This window comes from Adelges cooleyi, unplaced genomic scaffold (assembly GCF_023614345.1).
Source record: "Adelges cooleyi isolate 19-005CV unplaced genomic scaffold, UGA_ACOO_1.1 ACOO_flye_CR_arks_rails_tigmint_CR_PRNA_9, whole genome shotgun sequence".
Classification (NCBI taxonomy): domain Eukaryota; kingdom Metazoa; phylum Arthropoda; class Insecta; order Hemiptera; family Adelgidae; genus Adelges; species Adelges cooleyi.
This window is the reverse complement of record NW_026096579.1, coordinates 1,015,454-1,038,810: the sequence shown is the minus strand read 5'-3', so window position 1 is coordinate 1,038,810 and position 23,357 is coordinate 1,015,454. Positions and strand designations below refer to the sequence as shown.

Genomic DNA, 23,357 nt, shown 5'->3' with positions numbered 1-23,357 from the left:
ATAATAAATACATAAATATATTATATTTTATAATAGGATAAATAATTTGCATTTAGATAAATAACTCTAAAATCACAATAGTTATACATTTGATTAACATTAAAATTTGCTTTTTTTAAATAATATTATATTATACGATTGTACATAGTAATAGGTAACATATACTATAAATAAATAATTAATCATATTAAATTTAATATTTAAAAATACAGTAGTAATAGTAATAATATTATGATTTGTGTTAAAGATTTTATTATCACTCCAAACATATATTTTATTATATAAATAAAATTATCTATGTATAAATACAATACGTTTAGAAGCAATTGTATTTTGCATTCAAATAAAGAAATAGATTTACATAAAGTTTGAAACAACAGAGTGCAAAAGTAATAATTTTTTATACTTAGGTAGGTCAATCATGAAGGTAGTTGGTTATACAGATTGTCAGGAATGCCAAATGAGTCAGATATTGTTTGAAATAAAAATTTTAATGTTTAACTATTAAAGATTATATATTTTTTTTAATAGACTTTTTGTAAAGTTGTACTTGAATTATAATTAATTATATAGGTAATAAATAAATGTAATTTCAATTTTTTCAATTGCACCTATTTACTTGTAACAGGTAAGTTTCACAAAAATAATTTGCAAATCCTTTAATATTATGAAAATATTTGTTAGTATACTATTTATATTTATTTTGTTAGCATACTAAAGAAAAGAAAATTATGATGAAAGGACGGATAAACTGATAGGTACAAACAATAGTTGTATTGATAATCGCTTGAAATTTGGTCGACTAAAATAATTTAATAATCGCCGTTTGTACAATTCCATAAGTATAACATTATAATAATTTTAAAGATAGTATTTTTTCTAAAAATTACATTTATTGTAATAAAAATGTAATATTTATTTGGATTAATAGAGTAAGTAATAAGTAAGTGAAAAGATATCTTTTAAAAGATAAATTTTTTTTCTGGCTATTTTTAAAAGTTAAATTCAAAATACGGTTACATTATCAATTATAATTAAACAGCCCAAATACATTGCGCGTAAAAACATATCACAATAATTATCCATACAATATAGGTAATATATATAATAAAGGTTTTCAATAATGTCTTACTCGAGTCAGAATATGTAGTGTTTTATATAATATGGCCGCTTGTTATTTTTTATAATATATTATGATTTTAACATTTCTGGCGTTTTTTATAGGTACATAATTACAACATTTATTAGTCATATACTACAATGTAGTACAATAAACGAATCAGTTGTATAATAATTTTATACATTTAACATTAAACTCGTCAGCTCATCCGCATAGTATACGTTTGATTTTGATTTATCTTATACAGGTTAAACTAAAACCAATATAATTTTTTTTTTTTAACTAAAAGAATAGTTCAATGTGAACAATAGTCAATAATAATACATTTCAGTATTATTTCTTTCTGTGAACGCGTTCGATGGGGTAATAAATTTCGATTTATTGCTAAACGATTCAGAGTAGTACTTTACATTTTAAAACGTCATCAAGAGACAGATGTCAGCCAATTGGACAAATTTAGCAGACGATCCATAAAAATCAACCGAAATTATTATTTATTTTCAATTAACGTTTGCAGTTGTAAGACTAAATCGCGCGCCAAAGACAATACCGTTTTAGCGTCATGATGTTCGGCCATTTCTGAAATAAAAATACACATTTTGGCTGTTTGATTGAATAACACAATATTTTCCAAGTAATTATATTGTTGGCATTTACCGTTAAAAAATTTAATGATATCCGTGAAATCCATATGGTTGGCTAATATGATATCTCTGTACGTTTCTACAAGAGCCAGTGCGATGAACAAAACGAAATGAGACGACGACATTTCTTTTGCAGCCCATATTGTTTCCCAAACGGTAAAAACATCATCGTATAATAATTCTGAAATCGAACACAATTCCAATTTGTTAAAAACCAACAAATAGTAGTTTGTTTATTACAAATTTGTTTATTCGCCATCAATAAATTGTATCTATGTTTAATATTTTTTTCTGTTAGATTTCCCCTTTCGCGTGTCTAGTTATATTTTGAATCGCTCCCAAAATTTGTAAAAATTCGGTTTTGTGTTTGCTTTTTTAGCTTGTACTATGATGAGGTGTAATCGTTTTCTAAAATGTATTTTTAAACAGTTTTTTCCAAATGTATGTTTCCTTTGCTAAATTTGGAAATTACTTTTTTACGTCCACTGCCTTAAAATCAATAATTTTTTAATTATTGAAGTGCTTATCATCGAATTCAAAACCAATCGACAATTGTGAGATTTCTTGCTCAATATAAGGGGTGTCCCATTTTAAAATACAAATCGATTTTTCTCTAAAAATACTAATCTAATCAAATAGCTGCTTATTAGAGACTTTTAGAGTACAAAGGGAGACGTTATAAAAATTAAAAAAATAGGGTCCAAAATTCAAAATGGCCGACCTACGGTCAAAAACATGTTTTTTTTTTTAAATGGAAACCATGTATTTTTTGTTAACCAAACAAACGTTTGTATCAAACTAAAAACTATTGTAGAATAATTTTTCGGTAAAACCCATAATTTGAAATTAAGTATCTTTAGCTATTTTTAGTTTTGTTATTTTATTTTGATGCATATGGTAACCGTGTCATGTGTGGTAACCTTGGTTTATGAGGTAACTATGGCTTGTGTGGTAACCATAGTATGTGTGGTAACTGTGGTATGTGTGATAACTTGGTAGGTGTTGTAACCTTGGTTTGTGTGATAACCATGATATGTGTTGTAACCGTGGTATGTGTGGTAACTATGGTATGTTTATAATTTCCTTACCATTACATTATCATTATCGTAAACGTTATCCTCTTTTCTGTGTATCACAAAGTCAAATAACATGGTTACCACACATACCAAGGTTACTACACATGACAATGTTACCATATGTATCAAAATAAAATAACAAAACTAAAAATAGCTAAAAGAGACCTAATTTACAAATTATGGGTTTTACCGAACAAGTTTTCCTACAAAAATTGTTAGTTTTAATAAGAACATTTGTTTGGTTAACAAAAATTACACGGTTTCCATTAAAAAAAACATGTTTTTGACCGTAAGTCGGCCATTTTGAATTTTAGACCATATTTTTTTATTTTTTCTAACGTCCCCTTTTGTATTCCAAAAGTATCTAATAAACAACTTTTTGACATAATTAGTATTTTTGGAGAAAAATCGATAAGTATTTTAAAATGGGGCACCTGTATATGTCCTCCAAGTATACAACCTCTAATACGATAAATTATACGAGCACAGATCAACGTTTTTTCACGTGTCATTCGGTTTTCGCATTTTTGTAAACGTGCTTATTATTGATAATATTTACATGCTATATAAATACACACGAGGACCTTAGTAGTAGACTGTTATTACCTCGCTTGAAATCCAACAAAAACCACCGGTAGCAAAAATAGAAATGAGTGAAATCACCGTTTTCGTGCATCAACTCGAACATTTCGGAATCCAATATTTGAACTAATGATCTAAAAAAAAAAAAAAATATACAGATCATATTCACACGTTGACGGACAGGCCAAATTAGGTTTTTTCTAAAAACCCATCCAAATGACATCACTTTTCATTACTGCCATTATTATTCATTTATACCTCATGTTGGCGAAATGACTGTCCATCGCCCCGCCGCTGTGTGGAAAGTTGGCCGACATTCTTTCCATCAACAGACAGAAACAAGAATAAGATAAAGTCTCATCGTCGAGGATCACCAACAGAGGAGCCACCAGGTCGCACATGCCCTGCATGTAACCCATCTCCAAATGATCCCAAACATATCTGTAAACAATATATTTGTATACACAAATAGACTAATACGTTATAATATTATGTGTACAGCGAGAATACATCCGGGATAGGCGTGGGGTGTGCCTGTCATTATTTTCGTCAAAGGATTGACCTTGATCGCATTGACAAACATGCCCAAAAGCATATCCTTGTTAAATTGTATAATTGTCGAGACATGTATTTTGTAAATTGTACTCACGTGCATATGATGTTTCTCAGTTTGTCTAGGTTTTCCAGTGTAAAATAAGGATAATTTCTGTCGCATCGCTGAACGTCTTTGTCTATTCTGTGCACGTTCAGACCGAAATTTTCCACCAATTCCGCCTGTCGTTTATAAATTGAAAACAAATTCAAGGAAAATCAAATAAATAGGTAAAATCGCGACGGCGAATAATGATTTACCGGATAAACTCCTCCTTGAGAACTCGCCGGCGATATACAAGCAGACCTTTGTTCGTGGTGGGTTCCTTCGTTGTCGTCGACGGTCAATTTAGAAGCCTTGTTTTCTTCTTCGTTTTCTAAAAAGAAAAAAATTATAATCTTTTCCTCGGTTGATTTTGGCACTTACCTTTAAGTACACCGTCTTCGTTATGGTTGTCTACCGTTTTTTCAACGCTAATATTTGACGTTACTATCACTGAAGTGGGACAAACCCGAGAAGTGTCTGTAATGAGAAACGACGCATTTTATTTGATTTTACCTAGATAAACGAACTTAAAATATTTTAAAGTTTAATTAGAACAACGAAAAAAAAAATAGAGAAAATTAAATATTAAAGAGGGCCAGAAACGTGTTGTAGGTAAATATAACAGTAGAGGAAGACTGGGGAAATTTGAACGGGATAAGGCGAAATAGAACAATGTGACTAACAGTTTTATTAGGTGTAGCGAACTCATTTGAAATATTACCTTTGAACTAATCATAGTTATTACTGTCTAGTAATTGTGTTATATGATAGTTATTATCAATTGCAATTATAAATCAATCACCGATCTCACAATCTGTTAACGTCATTTTTAATTACCTTCGGATATGTTTTGAAGTTTTTTTGTAAATGCACTTTGAAAACTTTCTTTTTCCGTGCCTTCGTCTTTTCCTAATCCCTCGTCTGACGACAAAGAACTCTAAAAGTACAATAAAAGTTAACAATTTAATCACTGTAAACATATTTTACAGTTACACAGCTCAAAAAGTCATTAATAATTGTGCTATGGCATACCTATAGCCTAAGAAGTAAAAATACAAAGACCATTAAATTAACAAATTGCCTTCTTAGTTTTTAATTTGTAAATTAAACACTTTTCTATCTATCTCTTATATTTTACAGAATTTAATCCATCCAGTATCATATTTGTCTACTGATAAAATAAAACTAATTTATCGTTACATACCTTGTCGCTGCTGTTTGTTTTTGGCTCTTCTTCGGTTTGTCCGGATTGCACGCTATCTATATTATCATCAAAATTAAATAATTGCCAATTAAACATTTTCCGCAAAGACACTGTTAGTAGGAAGTTAGTTTTTTATTAATACCATTTTTACACGGATTATTTATCTCGGGCTGAGATTCGTCGACGATCGGCGGGTTATCTTCATCAGAAGAAAAGTTAATGTTCTCTTCGAAAACCTATGAATTGAGGTTTCATAAGAACATCTTTTTAAAAAATTAAACGATTAAATGACTTACGAAAATAATAATAAGAAACACAAAAAACCCGTTCTTTTTTAGGATTTTAAGTTTTTTATTTTTATTGAAAAATCTAGAATCATGGATATGTTTTTCCTCCTTACGTTTCCCTCTCCGTACCCTCCCCTTTATTTCACAGCCCATATTCCCCTCCAGACACGAGAGGAGGGGAATGGGGGGGGGAAATAAGAGGAGGGCTGGACAGGGCAAGAGAGGATAGCAGAGATAATAGGGGGGGGGGGTACGATAACGCGAAAATGGAGGTGAAAAACAATAACTATTTGTATACAGCCCAAAAACATATCCGTGTGAAAAACAGGAAGACGCCTTGGATGCAGAGTTGATTGCATTATTTAGTTAATTTTTCGAGTAAAAGTTGATTATTCGTATAACCACGAATAATGATTAAATTAACTATTATTATCCGTGATTAATTTCATTTACTCATGACTAATTTAACTATTATTCGAGTTAAAATTTTCAATCATGATTAATTTAAATATTTCCTACGATTAAATATTTCAATCATGACTAATTTAACTATTATTTGCGTTAAATTTTTCAATCATGATTGAAATTTTTAATATTTTTAATCATTGTCATTCGTAATTAATAATTTGTTTTTTACGTAATACATAATAATATTAAATTTTAAAAAAATGTACTTCTTAAATCTCTAATAACTTTATTCGTGTGTACCTACAAAAGAGTTAATTTTTTTAATTATGACTAATTTAACAATTGGTCACGATTAATTTATTTTTAATCATGATTGATTCAACTTTAGCCCATGATTAACTCTTTCAATCATGACTAATTTAATCGTACTTCAAAGTTGAAATTTGTATTCATGACTGATTTTATTTGTTATTGTATGATTAAATTAATCATGATTGAAAAGTTAACTTTTTGCGATGACTAAAATGGTTAGTCATCGAGTTAACTTTTAACCTAAGTGAAAAATGTCCATCTCTGCTTGGGTGTAACTTAAAGAAATTTCGGTTTTATTATCGTTGTCGACGAGCTAGACTAGAAGTCGGACGAACAATATCTAGATGATGGAAATAAGCATATGCTTACATCGTTGCTGAGCTCTTGGCTGAGTACTTTGGAAGCGTTCGGCGTTGTCGGTGGCGGCGGCGCGTCTCCGCCCGACGTGCTCTCGCTGGATAGTTTTGCCAGATTGGCCGCCATGGTTTCGCGGTCTTTCTGTCTGATTATCGCCTCGACGGCCATCCACTCGGACACGGTGGTCTCGTACTCCTGTTTGCAGCGCAAATCCAACGCGGTCCGTTCTTCGGCCGTGCTTCCGAATTCGTAATGACCCAACAAAAATGGCCACACCTATATGCGAAACGCACGTGTACCACACCACAAATCGTTATTACATAAAAAAAAAAAACAATTGTGTAATCGAGCTATTGTTTTCATTATTGCGACATGCGCCCATACTTCTTTGCGGATTTCGTGTTGAACGCCGCCGAAATAGGTGAGACGGAAAATTTCAAACTTGACGTCGTCGCTGCCAAATTTCGAATCGTTTTTGAACAGCTGCCATTTCTCGCCGGTCAGTCCGGCCTGTGCAGCACCACTGGGTTCCACTATTGTGGTGTTCACCAGACCCGACAAGTGAGTGCGAACAGTGGTCAAGTGGCGACAGTACGCCAGCCAACCGTAGAACGCTCTGGATATGATCTGTTTCTTCATAGTCTCGCAGAGAATTTGTAACGAATCGCTGCAATAAACACGTCTACTTTATATTTACCCGAATTTCATTGTTATTTAGCTATTGTTCAATCATTTAAAAAAACAAAACGGCCAGGTCCCAGGCCTTATTATAGCCGAAAGTAATAAATCCATTATCAAATAAACGCTTCGAATCGAATCTGTAGACAGTAGAAATACCGTGATGAATAAAAGCATTGCGAAAACTTAAAGTTATAGTTTGAGATTTATACATTTTTCTTTTGGGGGAAGGGGACATATGGGAAATATGGCCTGTGTTCGGTACCAACAATGAATAAAAGTTACCCACCCAGTGTCTTTGTTTTGGTTACTGGTACTTATCAACAAAGGAGAAGCAACGGGGTCGAGACTGCTGGACGTAGATGATGATGAATTGGTCGACGACGATCCTAAATGACCTCTGACTCTGTTCAACATGCTGTGCGAGGCCGACGGCATCGACCAGATTTTAGAGTCCAAAATTTCTTCCCCTCTCGATACTAACGAGTATGTGAAACGTAAAACACAATTATTATATTCTACACAGAAAGCGCTAAAAAACTATACTGCGAAATAAACATCTAGTATAAATAAAACCCTTACGGAATTCTTCGTGTCTGGCTTTGTTGATTATTTGAAACACATAGTCGCGAGATTCTTCTGTAGAACTGGACAGATCGTTGGAGATATCCTGCATCTGTGCACGGCCTTTCCTTCTCAGTTTGGGGAAAACTTTTCCTACAATAACACATTACAATGAAAACCTACTAAAAAAAAACTGTTGTCGTACGATTCGAACCTTTGCCTCGTTGTGGCCACAACGGAGGATCTAGCTGTCCGTGGGGTAGAAGACCGTTTTCTAAACATGTGAGAAAAGCCAACAAGTGACCGCCTTGTGGAAAGTGTATTGGTGGTTGTTGCACGCCGTCCTGTGCCACTAACACAATAGTACCACCGTTGTCATTTCCTAATTATATCAGTACATAAAAATCACAAATATTAACTTCTGATGGGAATTTAGGTTTAAAAAAGGAAGGGTTTTCGAAAATTATGTTTTCCCCTGGATTTTCTACTCAATAAAAGTGCGCCGTCGCAAACATGAAACTAAAAGCAAAAATATACCATCGAAATATTTTATTCATTCGAAAAAATGTCTTCTCGTCGTTAATAAACCTTAGATTAGTTTTATGCAGCTCTCCACGTCTCCCTCTTGTACCTTAATTCTTTTAGAGCCTTGTATTTTTAATTTTGTTCAATTGCATTCCGTAGCTATTATTTATTTAATATTCTGTTTAAAAAGTATATTTTATAGATCTTTCTTTCTGCGTAAACCGTTTTCTCCTGCTATTCGAACTTCTTTTTGTGTTTTTATTCTCAGTTCTTTCATTGCCTCTTCAATATACAACTTGAACACAGTCAGAGACGCAAGAAAAAAAATGTCAACATAATATGCTTAAATACAAAATATCCCCGGGTTGAAACACCCATGGTTCATTCTTTTTGAACAAAAAACTATTTTATGTGTTTCCAAATTAATAAATTTAGGTAAATACACTTGTCGAAGGAGAAAAAATTAATATTAATTATTTTTCTTATTATTGTACTTTCGAATGCTTTATGTTCATTAGGTAATGTAATTTTCGGGTAGAATATTACCATTTACAATTCCTATCGCAGTTATCACTTCTATGTATCAAATTGCTGGTAAAAGTACTATCAGGTGATATTTATTTTCGGATAGTATATTTTTAACTTGTACAGCTTAAAAGTATAGGTAAAAATAATAATAATTGAATATATATATATATCAATACTATTATGAATTATCACTGTAAATTATTTTGTTAGTATAAAATACCTTGCTGATGGCAATGGACGTACACTATTTCATCTACATTGACATTCATAGCATAATCCCAAAACTGGCTGTAACAAAAAAAAAAAATATATATATATACATGTAATTAATATAATATAATATATTGTTTCAAGTAATTACTTTAAAGTTAATATTTTCTTCATTAAGTAGGTTAGTCTTAAACTACATTTGTATTTAGTATATATTATTAGTGCATAAGTACATTAAGTATATATTGAACAATATAGTATTACCTATACTATTATAATAGTTGAACAAGTAACTAAGTGGGTTATGAAAGTTTTGTGGTATTATAAACTGTGATAAAATATACCTAACTCAACTAATTGCCTATAACAAGAATTCATCGACCTTAATTATTTCTTAAATTTTAAAAACATCAATGAGGGCGGCCGGGGGATAATTTTCCCATCATTCTATTCTTGAACACGCCACTGAATTCTACCTATATATTTATTTTTATTTATTTATTAGTTTTACTTGGTAAAAAAAATCAGGCATATTCCAATACTTTTATGTACGGTCAAATGTTGTATATCGCGCCATACATTCACTGATTACCAATATTTGTATACATAATATAAATTTCGATTATATTATCATTAGTTACATCCGTATTGGAGAAACCAGAAAAAAATATTTTCATTTACTAATCATCCAAGAGATAATTGTTTTTTTTTAATCAAATATAAAACATAGTACAGTATTTTCTAATTAAAACAGAAGCAATTATAACATCATTTAGTTTAAATTTGAAATAAATTATTTAAATTGTCTTCACTATGTTACAAAAACACCATACAATAAAATATGTAAATAGTTTAGAAATTAAGAATTTAATATTAGTTAAATAATTGTATAATTTTGTTTATAGGCTTTATAACCTAGATGTTGAAGCCTGAATTCACTCGATAAAAAAAACACCATTACAATTGATTTTAAATTAATGTTTTAATTAATTGACATGCTACACATTTTTTTAATACTGAAAAATGTGTTTGAGGAACACTTAATCTAAATCAATATTTAATAATAACTATTTTTTTGGTGGATCCGATTTTGCGAAGTTGATTGCTAATAGGGGAAATGAGTCAACAATATAGTTATATGAATTTGTTTAAAGGTATACATTGTAGATATTTAATTAATAAAAATTGGAGTCCGAAATTAAATTCTAAAAGTAATTTAAAAAGCGATAGTGTGGATTATAGTATACGACGAGAATACGTGATGGATCATTGTGCAAAGGTACTGTAATGGTAATGTAGTGAGCTCTTTGCATAAGTAACAACAAACACAAATCTATATTAAACTGTAGATTTTGATTCCCGGCCCCTTTATGTAATATCGTCGATATGTCACAATAAAATAATATATCATAAAAGAGTAAAAAAATAAGCAAACCTTTTGTCACTATTGTCGATTTCAGGATTATCGTTTTGATTTGTGCCGGGAGAATGACAATTCATCAGTTGGTTAGGAGTCCATTTAATAATTAAAGAACTAGGAGTTTGGTGCAGTGATAAATATCCTGCCATGGGTTCCGGTACGTCTTTCTAAAATAATATACATTTAATTATTTCACTTCAAAAATTCGTATTATCATACAAGTGTAATATTCTGACTACTCTTTCGGGTGTGATTCGACTCAAAACTCGAAATGATTTGATTTGACTAGAATACAAATGCAATATTTTAATAATGATATATAAAATTGAGATTAATCTTTAAGCCCCAAAGTATTCCTAAGCAAAGAGTTACGATATAAATATTACAAGATTTTGGAACAAAAACTAAAATAAGTAAATTTAGTATATTTTCACTAAATTTTTGTTTACTGTTCGTCTAGTCATTTTTCAAATAGCCAATTGTAAAAATACTGTTTTGTGGTTTTTTTCAGCGTATCATGTACGTTTACAAATAATTTTCTAAAAGCAACATTGCTAAAATACACCCGACCTGTACACTACTCAGGAATGAAAACTTAACAGCTAAAGCTAGTATTCCAAGAACACATTACCGGTAGAACTAAAACGTTGTTTTTTCCATACAACAAAGTGACTCGGTTGTTTTGATGTAACGATTCCACGTAGTCTTTGGCGGAGATGGGCGTTTGTCTTTGACCGTCCTCGTTACTGGTAGCGTGTAAATTTCTTCGATACTGCAATATTATTATATTTAAAAAAACATATTTGCTTTTATTAACTTCCTTAATTCTTCAAAAAAAAAAAAAACATTCAAAAATGATTGAAACTTGAGTGGGGTATTATATTTACACATTTACATGACTTGAGGTTACTCCCACTTGGATGTCTTGACTAGTTTGCCAACGTTTCGGAACACTTGCACGTTTCATCTTCAGGGCTGTGGTTCGATGTTGCTCGTGCCGCGCTCTCTTGCAAACTGGCCGATTCGCTTCCGTGAGCGTAGGTTATATACCATACCCCCCACCGCATTCTCCGCTCCCTCTTGCCGCTGTCAGCTGTTTTCTACGGCCACGCCCCTTCGCCTTGGCCGGCTGCCGCATGACTGATTTCCGTTGCCAATAGTGTCTTGCTGCCAGCTGTCCTATCAGCTTGTATCTACCTAACTTGCCAGAAAATCAGTCATGCGGCAGCCGGCCAAGGCGAAGGGGCGTGGCCGTAGAAAACAGCTGGCAGCGGCAAGAGGAAGCGGAGAATGCGGTGGGGGGTATGGTATATAACTTACGCTCACGGAAGCGAATCGGTCAGTCTGCAGAAGAGCGCGGTACGAGCAACATCGAACCACAGCCCTGAAGATGGAACGTACAAGTGTTCCGAAACGCTGGCGAACTAGTCAAGACATCCAAGTGGGAGTAACCTCAAGTCATGTAAATAGTGTAAAAAAAAAAAAAAAAACATTAGTTATATAAACGTACGTTAATCGGAGTACGACACGGCGGAGACATATGGTACCCACTAGATATGCGATGCCTTTGTACGAGTTCGTCGGCCGGCGGATCTGTCCAAAATTGATCGTTTGACTTGGTGCGAGAATAATCTAAAGCGCACGGTCCAACTAAGACGAAAAACAAAAGGTGATAAGCACATTTTTTTCCATTACATCTACATAAACAAAGCATAGTATCAATTTTACCCAGGAGAGAACTTAAAATGCTTCCGTAATCCGGATCCGCTACCAGAGAATCTTTTTCGTAGTACTTGCTAAAATTGAAAAACAATCTTTCTTTACATTTTCTCAAGGTGAAAGGTTCGACGCCGAAAGGTGCAACAGCAGTCGAGTTAAAAAACCAAAGTTGGCTGACATTTAATTAATTAACGATTACGAACTAAAAACAAATCGAATAACGTATTACTTAAAATAAGAACATAATATATTATTCAAATTGACTAACGAACATTATGATTCATATAGTATTTATTTGAATAACATACAATTATATTTAACTTCGATGTGGCGTTGAGAAGGAATTGTTTTTACCATAATGTGTTTTTTTTTATTTTTTTTTTTTTTTGTGTCAGGACCGACGGTATCTTTTAAGCCGCCGAAACGAATTTCTTCATGTAGCAAGTCAATAGATAAAAAAATTATAGCCTCAAAGGTACCTTATAGGGCCAACAATTTAAAAAAAAATGTATTCCTTTTTATTAAATAACAACTTTGGTTAGATCAACCCAACTGTGGTCATAACTATAGAGTTTAATAATTCATTGTTGGATATATTTTGGTTGGTTGAACTGACCTGCAGTTTTGCACGAGATGATCTATGATAACGGCCAATAGTTTTTCAAACAATGCCAATCGGATCCACAAGTACTTGGGAAGTGCATTTGAAGACGGACCTAATCCACTGCCAGCTGAATTCTTCTTGGTCAGAGGAGGCGGATGGGCATTTGACATCGTTATACTGCCGGTTAAAGTGCTATTCACTGATGCTGCTCTTGTCGCACAACTGTCTCCGCTATATTATGTGAAAACGCGAATACATAAAATAAATAACAATTGAAATGCATCTTCGACCAAAGTTTAAGTACTATGTTTGCGTTGTGTTAATTGGTATGCATTTTTGTTTACATATCTTCGTCAAATGTTATCCAATCGGTACCTACCTACTGTAATACACATTGGTGATCGCAAAGTTTGAGTTTATTGAAGCAGCTAGCTAGCTATATAGTGTACATATGCTTTAAGCAAAACGAATTATAGTAAGTGTGAATAAAAAAAAAATTATAAAATGTACTAGTACTTATCAAAATATATAATTTTAAAATCTAATTAAAGTAAATGAAAAATTACTATTGAATACTTCCTAATAATATAAGAGATGAACAACAGAACCCATAACCTAACAAACTTTTACTATTTTTTTTTTTAAAAGACTGGTGCCAATATAACAATAGTTTCTGAGAATTATACGAAGCTTACTTTTCGCTGCCAAATAGTAACCAACTCAACGAGCGCCTTCTGGTTAACATACATGTACATTGTCGCGATTGACTTACAGAATTCCTTCTATCCCTAGGAGGAAGTTAAAGCAATTGAAAAAAAAATATATTTCGTATCAATGTAATAATACTCGAGAATCTTTTAAAAAAAGGTATGAAAGTCAAATTGTTCATTAAATGATGCAATAATATGTGCCTTACATTAATTTGACGAATAATGCTGTGACCCAAAACTAACCTTATACATAAATAATATTATTTTTTTTTATAAAAAATTAAAAATTAGGTATGCAATAATAGTATTTGAAAAAAAAATTATAAGATTTGGAAATTTGTATAAATATCAAAAAACGGCTCACAGCAATACTACCAAATTATTAAGAAATTAAATTTCATAGCTCGTAATTATTTATTATTTCATTTTTAAATCACAAATAGTTTATGAATAATCTCATTTCATATACAATGCGTAATTTGTTGGAAAATTAGCAGATTTAGTATGAGATATAACGCAAATATTTTAGGACTATTTGTTCAGTCATACGAGACTCCGACAGTTTAAATAATTTTTAATCTACAGAAAACTATACATGTTTAGCCAGACAATAAAGGTGGACCAACGCAGAAGACCGTGATAAAACATTTAAATTTAGCGTACATCATGAATATCCAACAGATTGAATTCCGGGTAAAATTGAATTCTCTAAAAAAACATTTTTTTTTTTTACTAAATTAAAGTATGTGATTCAGAATTGGAAAATCGTTTTACACGTTTTAAGAAATAAACATTTTTTTTAACTGAGTTTTATTTAGGTACAAATAGATTTTATTTGGTCCGATACTATTTTTTAGTTAAAGAATAAAATGCGAATTTACCCAGGATACTTGCATTTATAAATCCAGTTAAAAACTGCGAAAAAAAGTTAATAAACTTGAAATTACTTTCACAAGTTTTAGGGATGGTAGCTAAATTGTTATTTAAAAAAAAATGTTGTTTTCAGTAATTGCAAATTACATTTTCAGTCAAATACTAATTTAACCCCGTATATAATGGTATAGATTAATTAAAAAATTTTCTTTTTAAAATTTCGAGTTTTTACAACTATAAATGAAGCGTTGATATCATTTTAAAAAAACATACTATAATAGATGCATTACATCACAAACTAAATTTGGATCATTTTCAGTTTCAAATTAATTAACACACTGTATACTCGAAGCTTACTTTTCATTGCCAAATAATAACCAAGTTAATGAGTTTCTTCTGTTAAACATGCATGGACAGATTCGCTGTGGAGCTAGCGAATCCCTTCTTATTAATAACGACAATGGCCTGAAAAATATTGTCCATTCCAATAAATATCGTGTATCAAATGAATAACTGAACTCTTTGAGTACCAAGTGTAGTTATACATTTCAATCACACCAAAATTCAGAACAGTTCTATTTGAAACAATACAACTATTATTGTAATGTAAAAAATCGATGATGCTTCTTAGTTAAATATGATACAGAAGATTATTATTATTGTGGGAAGCACTTCATTTTTGTTCACTAATTTATTTCTATTATTTATATAAGTACTATATAAGTGAGAAGCATAAAGTAAACTTATTTTTTTTTAGTAAAATGAGCTCATAAAAACCTTCAACATAAAATAACATTGAAAAAATAATTTGGTTTTTTAAAACTATTATCATTTAAAAAGTGATAACATAACTCAATAGGTAGTTAAAAAACGGAAATCGTGTATATATCTGTCAGGTTATAGTTTATGGTTAAAAGGAATACAAAAACGAATTATTTGAACTAGACCAATAGTAATTTCCATTGATGAAACTTAATTATTTTAACAAAAATATCATCTTTTATAACTAAAAACAAAATTATTCAATATATGTTTTCTTGAATAAACTAAAAATAACATAATTCGATGGACAACAAAATCGAATTATTCAAATAATTTTCCTAATAAAAAGTCATTCGAAAAAATGATATTCGACAAATAATAAATACATTTATTCTTTTGAATAATGCTCAACTTTGTTTACACTACACATAGGCGTAGCATAATGCATTTCTGGGGGGGGGGGCATCTATTGCAGTATTGCACTTATACAATTTGTACATACAGACAGGAATACCCTCCCCCCACGTATGGACTTGAATCAAACCTACTCCCTTACCCTTTTTTTGTCTGTTTAAAAATATACAACCCTTTTGAGTGTAAGGTTCAAATTCACATTTAAATATCTAGAGTATTAATGTACCATATATGATATAGAATAATATACTTTATGTATGTGTAGTATAACAACGGTAATTATGTAATATTCTCGATGAGAGAATAAAAATACTGATAATATACATCTGGCATAACCTTGGCATGATGATATCATACGACTACACAATATAGATGGCAAATAGATAGTAGTCAAAAGCCGAATATAGAACCAAAAATGTGTATTAATAATACAGCAAACATATTGTTTAATGAACGTTATCTGTAATACGTGGTATTTTTTATTCCAACGGTAGAACACAACGGTATAGTTTTTCATTTGACACAGTATTTCAAATTTTGATTCCATGCTTGAATTTTGTCATTAAAAAAGTAAGTTAAACTTTATTTTTTAATTATAAAATGGAAGAAATAATTTTAAACTTTTTATTTATTTTGATAATATCTATACCCGGTATAATATACACTGAAAGAATATACTATCCAACTTTACCGTTTGTAAGTATATTTAGTTAACTAGAGAATAATATCTATTAATCTCACTCTAAAACAAATTAAAATTTATTGTTGGAACAAATTATTATAACCATTTTATATAACTATTTATAGATAATACAACTATAAAATTAATATAACCAAATAGTGGGAAACTGTTAAAGTAACAAAAATTGAAAAAATTGTACATACAAAAAAAACTTAATATCACATACCTAATTCTAAGACCAATAAATTTAGCAAGTACAAATAATCACAACTAATTTTATATTTTTACTTGCTTTATCTTTCACTCACTAATACGTGTCACACGCTAATATTGAACCAAATTTAAATTACAAAAAAACACAATATAAAACATTATCTGATAAATTTATTAGAGACTTTGTTGAATATGGCCCACGCTTTTCTTTTTAATGAACAATTAAAGATGTTTAACATTATTTAAAATTGTAATTCATTTTCGGTTGTTCTCAAAGTTTCATATTGTCATTTGAAAAAAAAATGTGCTACAATTGATTGGTAAACTGTTCTTGTAGTAGAATTATTTTTTACTTTTTAGTTCACGTTTTTACTATTTTTTTTAGAAAAGCATAGTTTTTAAAAAAGTTTTATTTTTATTTTGAAGTATACACATCATGTTGAAAAATGCATAAAATCGTGTTTCCATTAAAAGCGGTTTACAATAAAACTAGACGTGCTGCACAAAATCTGAAGTCAAATTCTATAAAATAGTTATATCAAAATTCTTGTTCAAAATCATACTGTATTTGTACCTTGTTATTATTATTGTACCTAATTAAAAGATATTATTGAACTGGCCATTCTGTATGAAATCAACACAAAAATGATTATAATTTATATGGTACATATTTTGAATGACTACAATTAGAAATAATATCTCCTAATAGAACAAAATTAATTGTTTTAGCACAACATTTTTTGTTTATAAATATCCAAAGGTAGTTTAAAAAATATTAAACGTGTTTAAAAGTAATTTTTTTAGATATTAAGAGCCCAGTTTTTAAAATTAAGACATCTAATTACAAGGAGTGCTGAATACGGGTTTCATAACAATGCTATTTATAGGGGTTTTATATTTTTTTTAGGGTGAGTACAAGGTAAAATTTAAAGCTGTGTTTCAATGCGACGACAAAATTGATTATTTAATAAAAACTAACGTTCATTTACACAGAGCTACAAAAACAAAAACAGAAATAAGAGGGAATATTACAATGGACGTACCTTTTGACGATTCTATAAAGGTGAGAATTTTTTCAAGAATACAGTAACAAGATAATTTGATTACCTAATTAATAATTTCAGCTTAAATTTAATATGGCCATACTGGATAGAATAGGAGGATGGAAAGATAATGCATATGTTTTCAACACGACAAACGGATGCACAACTTTGAAGACTTTTTTTAGAAAAGAATTTTGGACTTCTTATACCAATAATAATAACAATACCAGTGTATTAGAATGCCCAGTACCTTCAGTAATTTGTTTATTTTATCTTTTCACTATAAATCATAAATAATTGTTTTATTTATTGTGAACTAAAACTAGTTGGCAGTTATAATTATAAAGAAATCATATACTTTGCAGGGGTTTTATGAGATGGACGGATTGGATTTAACATTGGTACAAAAACTGAATATTCCTAAGAAATTTTTCTATGGTACATATAAATTGTATTTATACTATACGGATGAAAACGATACAACTATTGGATGTACCGTGTTTGTTTTTGAAATATTGAGACCGTGGGAAGTATTGGCGAAATAAATTATCTATATACTTTTTATGAAATGTAAAATTTGGACGTATAACTTTAAAATGGAATGAATAACAAATTAAAAATCAATAATAATAATTAAAAACCATATCTGTTTTAAATTTGTTTTTATAACAAAAGAAAATTCCATAATTTTCAAATATAATATACCGATAAGCGGTGCTGTGCAAAAATATGTAGACTGATGTATATGTGGGTCTCTCATCGTCAGTAAAGGGTTATCTGTCATTACAATTTAGATATAGGTAGAATGCGGATTCCACTACATCCACTCGGCTAAACTATGATGAGGTACCCCTTTATATTTTTGTGCAAAACCCGCTTGCCCGTATAATCGAAAATCAATGATTATACCCCTATGCGCATTTTGGATTTTATACTTGATGCTGAAAAACAGCATACTCATACTGGAAATAACTCTGTGGCCACTCACCCTCTGCTATCGTGTTTAAAAGCTACAAATGCAATATAAAAATTATACTTAATCTGTAAAAAAAAAAATCTAAGTATTAATAAAATGTTTTAAGACGATGGGGTGCAGCGCTAATTTTGTATATTTCTCATAACTCAGAAAGATCTTTTATTATATGTACTAGAGCCTAGAACATGAATATAACAATACTGTTATATTTATTCGAATCTTAATTTTTTTCAAATCAACTTTTTCTTGTTTTAATTATTTTAATAAAAAAATATTGAACCCTTACATAATAAAAAAGCTCCAGATGTACGCCTTGTAATATACATAGATATCAATAATTCAAAATTATAGCCAATAACAAATAACATTAAATTCATGATTAAATGGTCACTAAATAGCCTAAAATTGAACTAATAGAATCGATGAATATATTATACTACATATAACTACGCGCTATAGCCTGAAAATTATAATTATTAAAACAAATTACATCACTACTTACTTACTTATCGTAATTTATATTAAATATAGTCTATTTATCAGAATTTATTCCACCAGTAGTAAAAAACATTTCTTTTTTATTGATATAAAAGCTACAAACTAATAAATTAAATATATATAAATTCATTGTTAATTATGTAAACTCCGGTGTTAATAATTTGATATACTCGTACTACTCAATTTGTAAGATTTCTCATATTTAATTATGTATTTTATACTTTGTCAAAATTATTGAATACGGGTGAATTTTGTTTTATGGACATCCAGTTAGGACGAGCTTCGCCAAATGGACGATAGATAAAATCAGATTTAATGATAAATGTAAAGAATAAAAAATATTTTAGTAACATGTTGAACTTTATAAGTTATAGCAATCTCAAAAATTTGATGCAATGAGACTACAAAATTGTAAAATTCGCAAATATCAATAAAACTGAATTATTTAAATTTTTTTTGTTTCATCAATTTTTGTATATTTTTAGTCCTCGAAAATGAATATCATATCAAATGTATATGTATGAATTTATAACTTATTCAACTTAATAGCTCATTACATTGTGTAGTACGGTTTTTATTCTTAGGTGCTCAGTATCATCTTCTAATAGAATAAGTATACAAAGTATGCAGAATTGTTGTTTACTCGTTTAAACTTCGCTTATTAGACCAGGGAGAGATCATTGAATAATTGAAACGTGATAATGAAGTTCAAGAAGTTTCCCAAAAAAATCACCACAACTCATATGCTCAAAACTAAAGCCATTTTTTTAAATTCTTAGGTACACTTAATTATAAAAATGTATAATTCTGAATGCGTTTCATTAAGTTAAGTCCCAGCTTTAAGAAAATTTGCACACTAAAAAATAAAGTTTGGTTAATGTTTCTATCGGGATTTTGAAAACTTTTTAACGAGTAAAGACTTAACATTTATAAAGCACAAGAAGAATACACTTTGGGATAAGTTCGAAAAATGTATTAAACATAAAATTTTAAATCTTAGAGTAATACTTTTTTGTGAATAATTCGTTTTAAAATACATAAGATAACTTTAGGTAAAATTGCTACTTTGATTTTTAAAGCAAAGTTCAAACGAGTAAATAACGATTTTTTTCATATATTTTCTATTTTCTATGATATTATCATATTATAGAAAATTACACTTAGAACTCGGAACAAATCAAATAAATAATTTTTTTACTTGACGCAGCGTAAACGCTCTAACTTTAACCGAAGCTCATACAAATAAAACTTAATCTTAATATAAACCTGTTCGGGTCAGCATTTTCCATTTCTTGAACTTTGCGGCTGATAATTGTGGCCGGTTCAAAATTTTTTGCCATCTTATGCAATAATGCGGTTGTTGAACTTGTCTTAAACAAACCTAAAGCTCTTCGTCGTAATCCTTGAGATAAACAGGCTTCGACAGCAGCTAGAATAATAAAAAAATATAATATAGTATTAGGTTATACGATTTATTTGCATTTTTAAGCACAAGGGGACAGCGTGGCCAAGTTATAGAAAAGGCGGAAGTGTTGTCATGCACGGTCGAGCGTCGGTATAAATTCAACCTCGGTAAATTAAAAACCCCACCACAGCCCCAAGTCCATTTGGTCGCTACATGTATATTATCTAAATGCAAAAACCAATTTACATTTTAAGCACAAGTATGAAAGAATCATTTAAAATTTGATAACACATGTAATTTAAATGGTGTTCAACTACAAGCGAAGTTTATTTTTGGTCGAATTTATTTGCTATTGTGTAATCCATTTTCCATCAAATAATTCATCGCAAACGCATGTTTTATTGATAATTATCATCATATTAAACAATAGTAATCAGTAATTTTCACCTAAAAAAACTTAATCGATACACGCCTAGTTTCTGTTAGAGTTATACGCAGGGAAATACCCTTAACGTTTTTTTACAAACTTAGAAAGATTAACCCGCCTAATATTATATTGAAGGAAGTTGTATTCAAGCAAAAATTGTTTTTCATAATGTATTCAAAGCGTGAGAAGTAACCAAGCAATTCGCATAAAATTTGTATTTTTTGTGTCTTAGGTAAAAACCGTGTAAAATTTATTTATATTTTTTCAAATGGACAACTTTAAACCATTCATTGCATGAACAAGGATTGAATCGGAGCAAAACAATTTTTGGGAATTCTATTTTTGTTTTCATTATAAAATATAAAATATCATCAACACAATTACTGGACTGAGCTCAAAATTAATACTAGAAATAATATTATGTTATAATATACATACAACCATGCCTTGCAAACACATATTCATACCCGCATCTTTCAGAGGTCATTAGTCCCAAACAAAATACTTTGTTTTTTTTTTTTTGTTATTTCTCAACATATCCCAAATACTTTTAAATTACGGTATAAAAATAAACAGTAATAATATTATTAAGTTTACGATATAAGAGTTTACAGTAATTTATAAATTTATCGTTGGATTTATATCGGAGTTTATGATATTTAGCACAGCTTACTGGAATTTCATTAGAATTACTTAACTTCAACGAATACTAATTAAATGAGATCGATGTATACATTTTTATTAAAAATATTAATACTTTTCTTTTTCTTCTAAAAAAAAAATCATTCTTACATGAATGTAAAATTGCCATGACAGTAGCAAAATATGACCCGGCTAATTGACCTAATAATTCTACTGGGTACCTTGCATTTTCTGGATTTTATACCCACAATATCTGTTTTGGCACCCTGTCTTACATTTTTATCAATTCTATAAAAACCAAACTTTAGCTTCGATGTTTCTTTTTTGTCCCTATATTTTTTAATCTATTGCCTAGTATAAAATATTGGTTCGATTGTCTTCTTATTATAAGTCTAAATAATTTCTCCAATTTATACTCCTCTTACACTTTTCAGAAGTTGTATCTACTACTTTTCCACAAACTTTTATTATGTAGGCTGTAGCACATTCACTTTTACCTCTAAAATTTTACACATTTTTGTACCCCAGTAAAAAATGGCATAAGAACTGTCACAGCCACGAGGGTTTTGAGAACCAATGCAAACACAATAGGTCAGATAAGAAGAGATGGAAAAAAAACTTTAGTAAAGTAACTTAAAAGTTTACTTTTAAATATAATAATATGTATTTGGAAGGGTCCTAGCGCGATTTTTTAGTTACTAGAAAGGGGTGTAGTAATACAGATTATAGGCTTCCACCTTAAAAATGTATTTATTTTGCTTAAAATAAAATTATACTTATAAAAATTAATACTGTACCACAAAGTGATGTTATGGAACCGCTTTCTTCGTGCACGAATTTTCGAGTAACTGCTTCTTCCATTATTTGTTTAACCTAAAAAAATAATAAAAGTTACAAATACAACTACAAAATCATGACCAATGTGAACAATAAATGAAGATAATAATATGGTCTATAAAGTTTATGACACATTTTAAAATCAGCGGCAATATTGTGAAATATTTGAATACAATTTTTAAAGTATTTTATAGAACTTTATATACTTATGGTTTATGTTGATTTAATAAACTTTTTGAATTGTTATTTAATGTCTTAATTCACAATACCTTATAAACATTAAGTTTTAGATCTGCAAACATTCCAATGTTGGCAAAAGTATTAGTTACATAAACATTTCTTATGTAATTTTTTAGATAAATCATAAGCATTGTTGATTCTGTTATTTTTTAAATACACTAATAAAAATTTGTTGTTACAATTTATCTTGTCTTAGGACAAATAGTGCGCTATACAAATTTTAACAACCCTGTTTCTTATCGATAGAGTTTTCTTCATCAGTTATCGCTTTTACAACAGTATTTTTTTTCGAAAATTCTAAAAATATTCTAAAATAAAATAATCAATCCATTGTAAAATTTCACATAGAGTAAAGTTCAATAAATATATTTCTTAAAGTTTTAATGTCTATCAACGATCAAGATTAACTTCTGAAGAAACATCGCCCACACAAATTAAATTTGCCGTCACGAGACAAATGGTTATGAGCTCCGACGTAAAAGGTACTTTGAGGGATTTTAGATGAATTTAGGCGTTTTTAATTAAACTGACAAAGACATGGCTTAAATTGAAATAGTTGATAAGATCAAGGTTGTGGTGATGATGAAGTAAAGCGTAAAAGCGACTGTAGTAAGTAAGATAAACGTAATTTGTTTTATTACATTTAAAAAAAAAAAATATTATAAAAACGATCTGTAACTTAAACGCCTTAGACATAAGACTGTCTTAGATTTAAAATATTTTAACTTTTAAGTAATGACTATACATAATTTTTCCCGGA

General features: G+C 29.9%; 2 protein-coding genes across 2 annotated transcripts in view; one reads left to right on the top strand and one right to left on the bottom strand.

Moving 5' to 3' along the window:
• Window positions 1–133: 133 nt before the first annotated feature.
• Window positions 134–23,357, bottom strand: part of LOC126846124 (small G protein signaling modulator 1-like) — a 28,318-nt gene continuing 5,094 nt past the window's right edge. The window contains exons 3-27 of the mRNA XM_050585298.1: window positions 22,318–22,393; window positions 20,313–20,475; window positions 14,816–14,923; window positions 13,571–13,663; window positions 12,888–13,106; window positions 12,281–12,348; window positions 12,063–12,202; window positions 11,184–11,324; window positions 10,568–10,719; window positions 9,143–9,210; window positions 8,084–8,251; window positions 7,888–8,022; window positions 7,595–7,784; window positions 7,012–7,294; window positions 6,640–6,903; window positions 5,406–5,499; window positions 5,264–5,373; window positions 4,897–4,996; window positions 4,441–4,536; window positions 4,275–4,390; window positions 4,072–4,196; window positions 3,681–3,863; window positions 3,447–3,556; window positions 1,778–1,945; window positions 134–1,699 (exon numbers count right to left, since the gene is read on the bottom strand). Of these exons, the coding sequence (XP_050441255.1) occupies window positions 1,611–1,699; window positions 1,778–1,945; window positions 3,447–3,556; window positions 3,681–3,863; window positions 4,072–4,196; window positions 4,275–4,390; window positions 4,441–4,536; window positions 4,897–4,996; window positions 5,264–5,373; window positions 5,406–5,499; window positions 6,640–6,903; window positions 7,012–7,294; window positions 7,595–7,784; window positions 7,888–8,022; window positions 8,084–8,251; window positions 9,143–9,210; window positions 10,568–10,719; window positions 11,184–11,324; window positions 12,063–12,202; window positions 12,281–12,348; window positions 12,888–13,106; window positions 13,571–13,663; window positions 14,816–14,923; window positions 20,313–20,475; window positions 22,318–22,393 (3,459 nt within the window). The 3' untranslated portion in view covers window positions 134–1,610. The remainder of the gene's footprint in view (window positions 1,700–1,777; window positions 1,946–3,446; window positions 3,557–3,680; window positions 3,864–4,071; window positions 4,197–4,274; window positions 4,391–4,440; window positions 4,537–4,896; window positions 4,997–5,263; window positions 5,374–5,405; window positions 5,500–6,639; window positions 6,904–7,011; window positions 7,295–7,594; window positions 7,785–7,887; window positions 8,023–8,083; window positions 8,252–9,142; window positions 9,211–10,567; window positions 10,720–11,183; window positions 11,325–12,062; window positions 12,203–12,280; window positions 12,349–12,887; window positions 13,107–13,570; window positions 13,664–14,815; window positions 14,924–20,312; window positions 20,476–22,317; window positions 22,394–23,357) is intronic.
• LOC126846258 (uncharacterized) lies at window positions 16,165–18,168 on the top strand. The gene is made up of 4 exons (XM_050585541.1): window positions 16,165–16,330; window positions 17,437–17,592; window positions 17,654–17,827; window positions 17,938–18,168. Exons 1-4 carry the CDS (start codon window positions 16,235–16,237, stop codon window positions 18,115–18,117), a joined length of 606 nt encoding a protein of 201 aa, XP_050441498.1. The 5' UTR covers window positions 16,165–16,234; the 3' UTR covers window positions 18,118–18,168.

Coding starts and splice junctions, on each gene's coding strand:
- LOC126846258 (XM_050585541.1), top strand. CDS start 16,235: ATGGAAGAAATAATTTTAAACTTTTTATTTATTTTGATAATATCTATA. Junction 17,593..17,653: donor CTTTTGACGATTCTATAAAG/GTGAGAATTTTT, acceptor TAATAATTTCAG/CTTAAATTTAATATGGCCAT. Junction 17,828..17,937: donor TAGAATGCCCAGTACCTTCA/GTAATTTGTTTA, acceptor TATACTTTGCAG/GGGTTTTATGAGATGGACGG.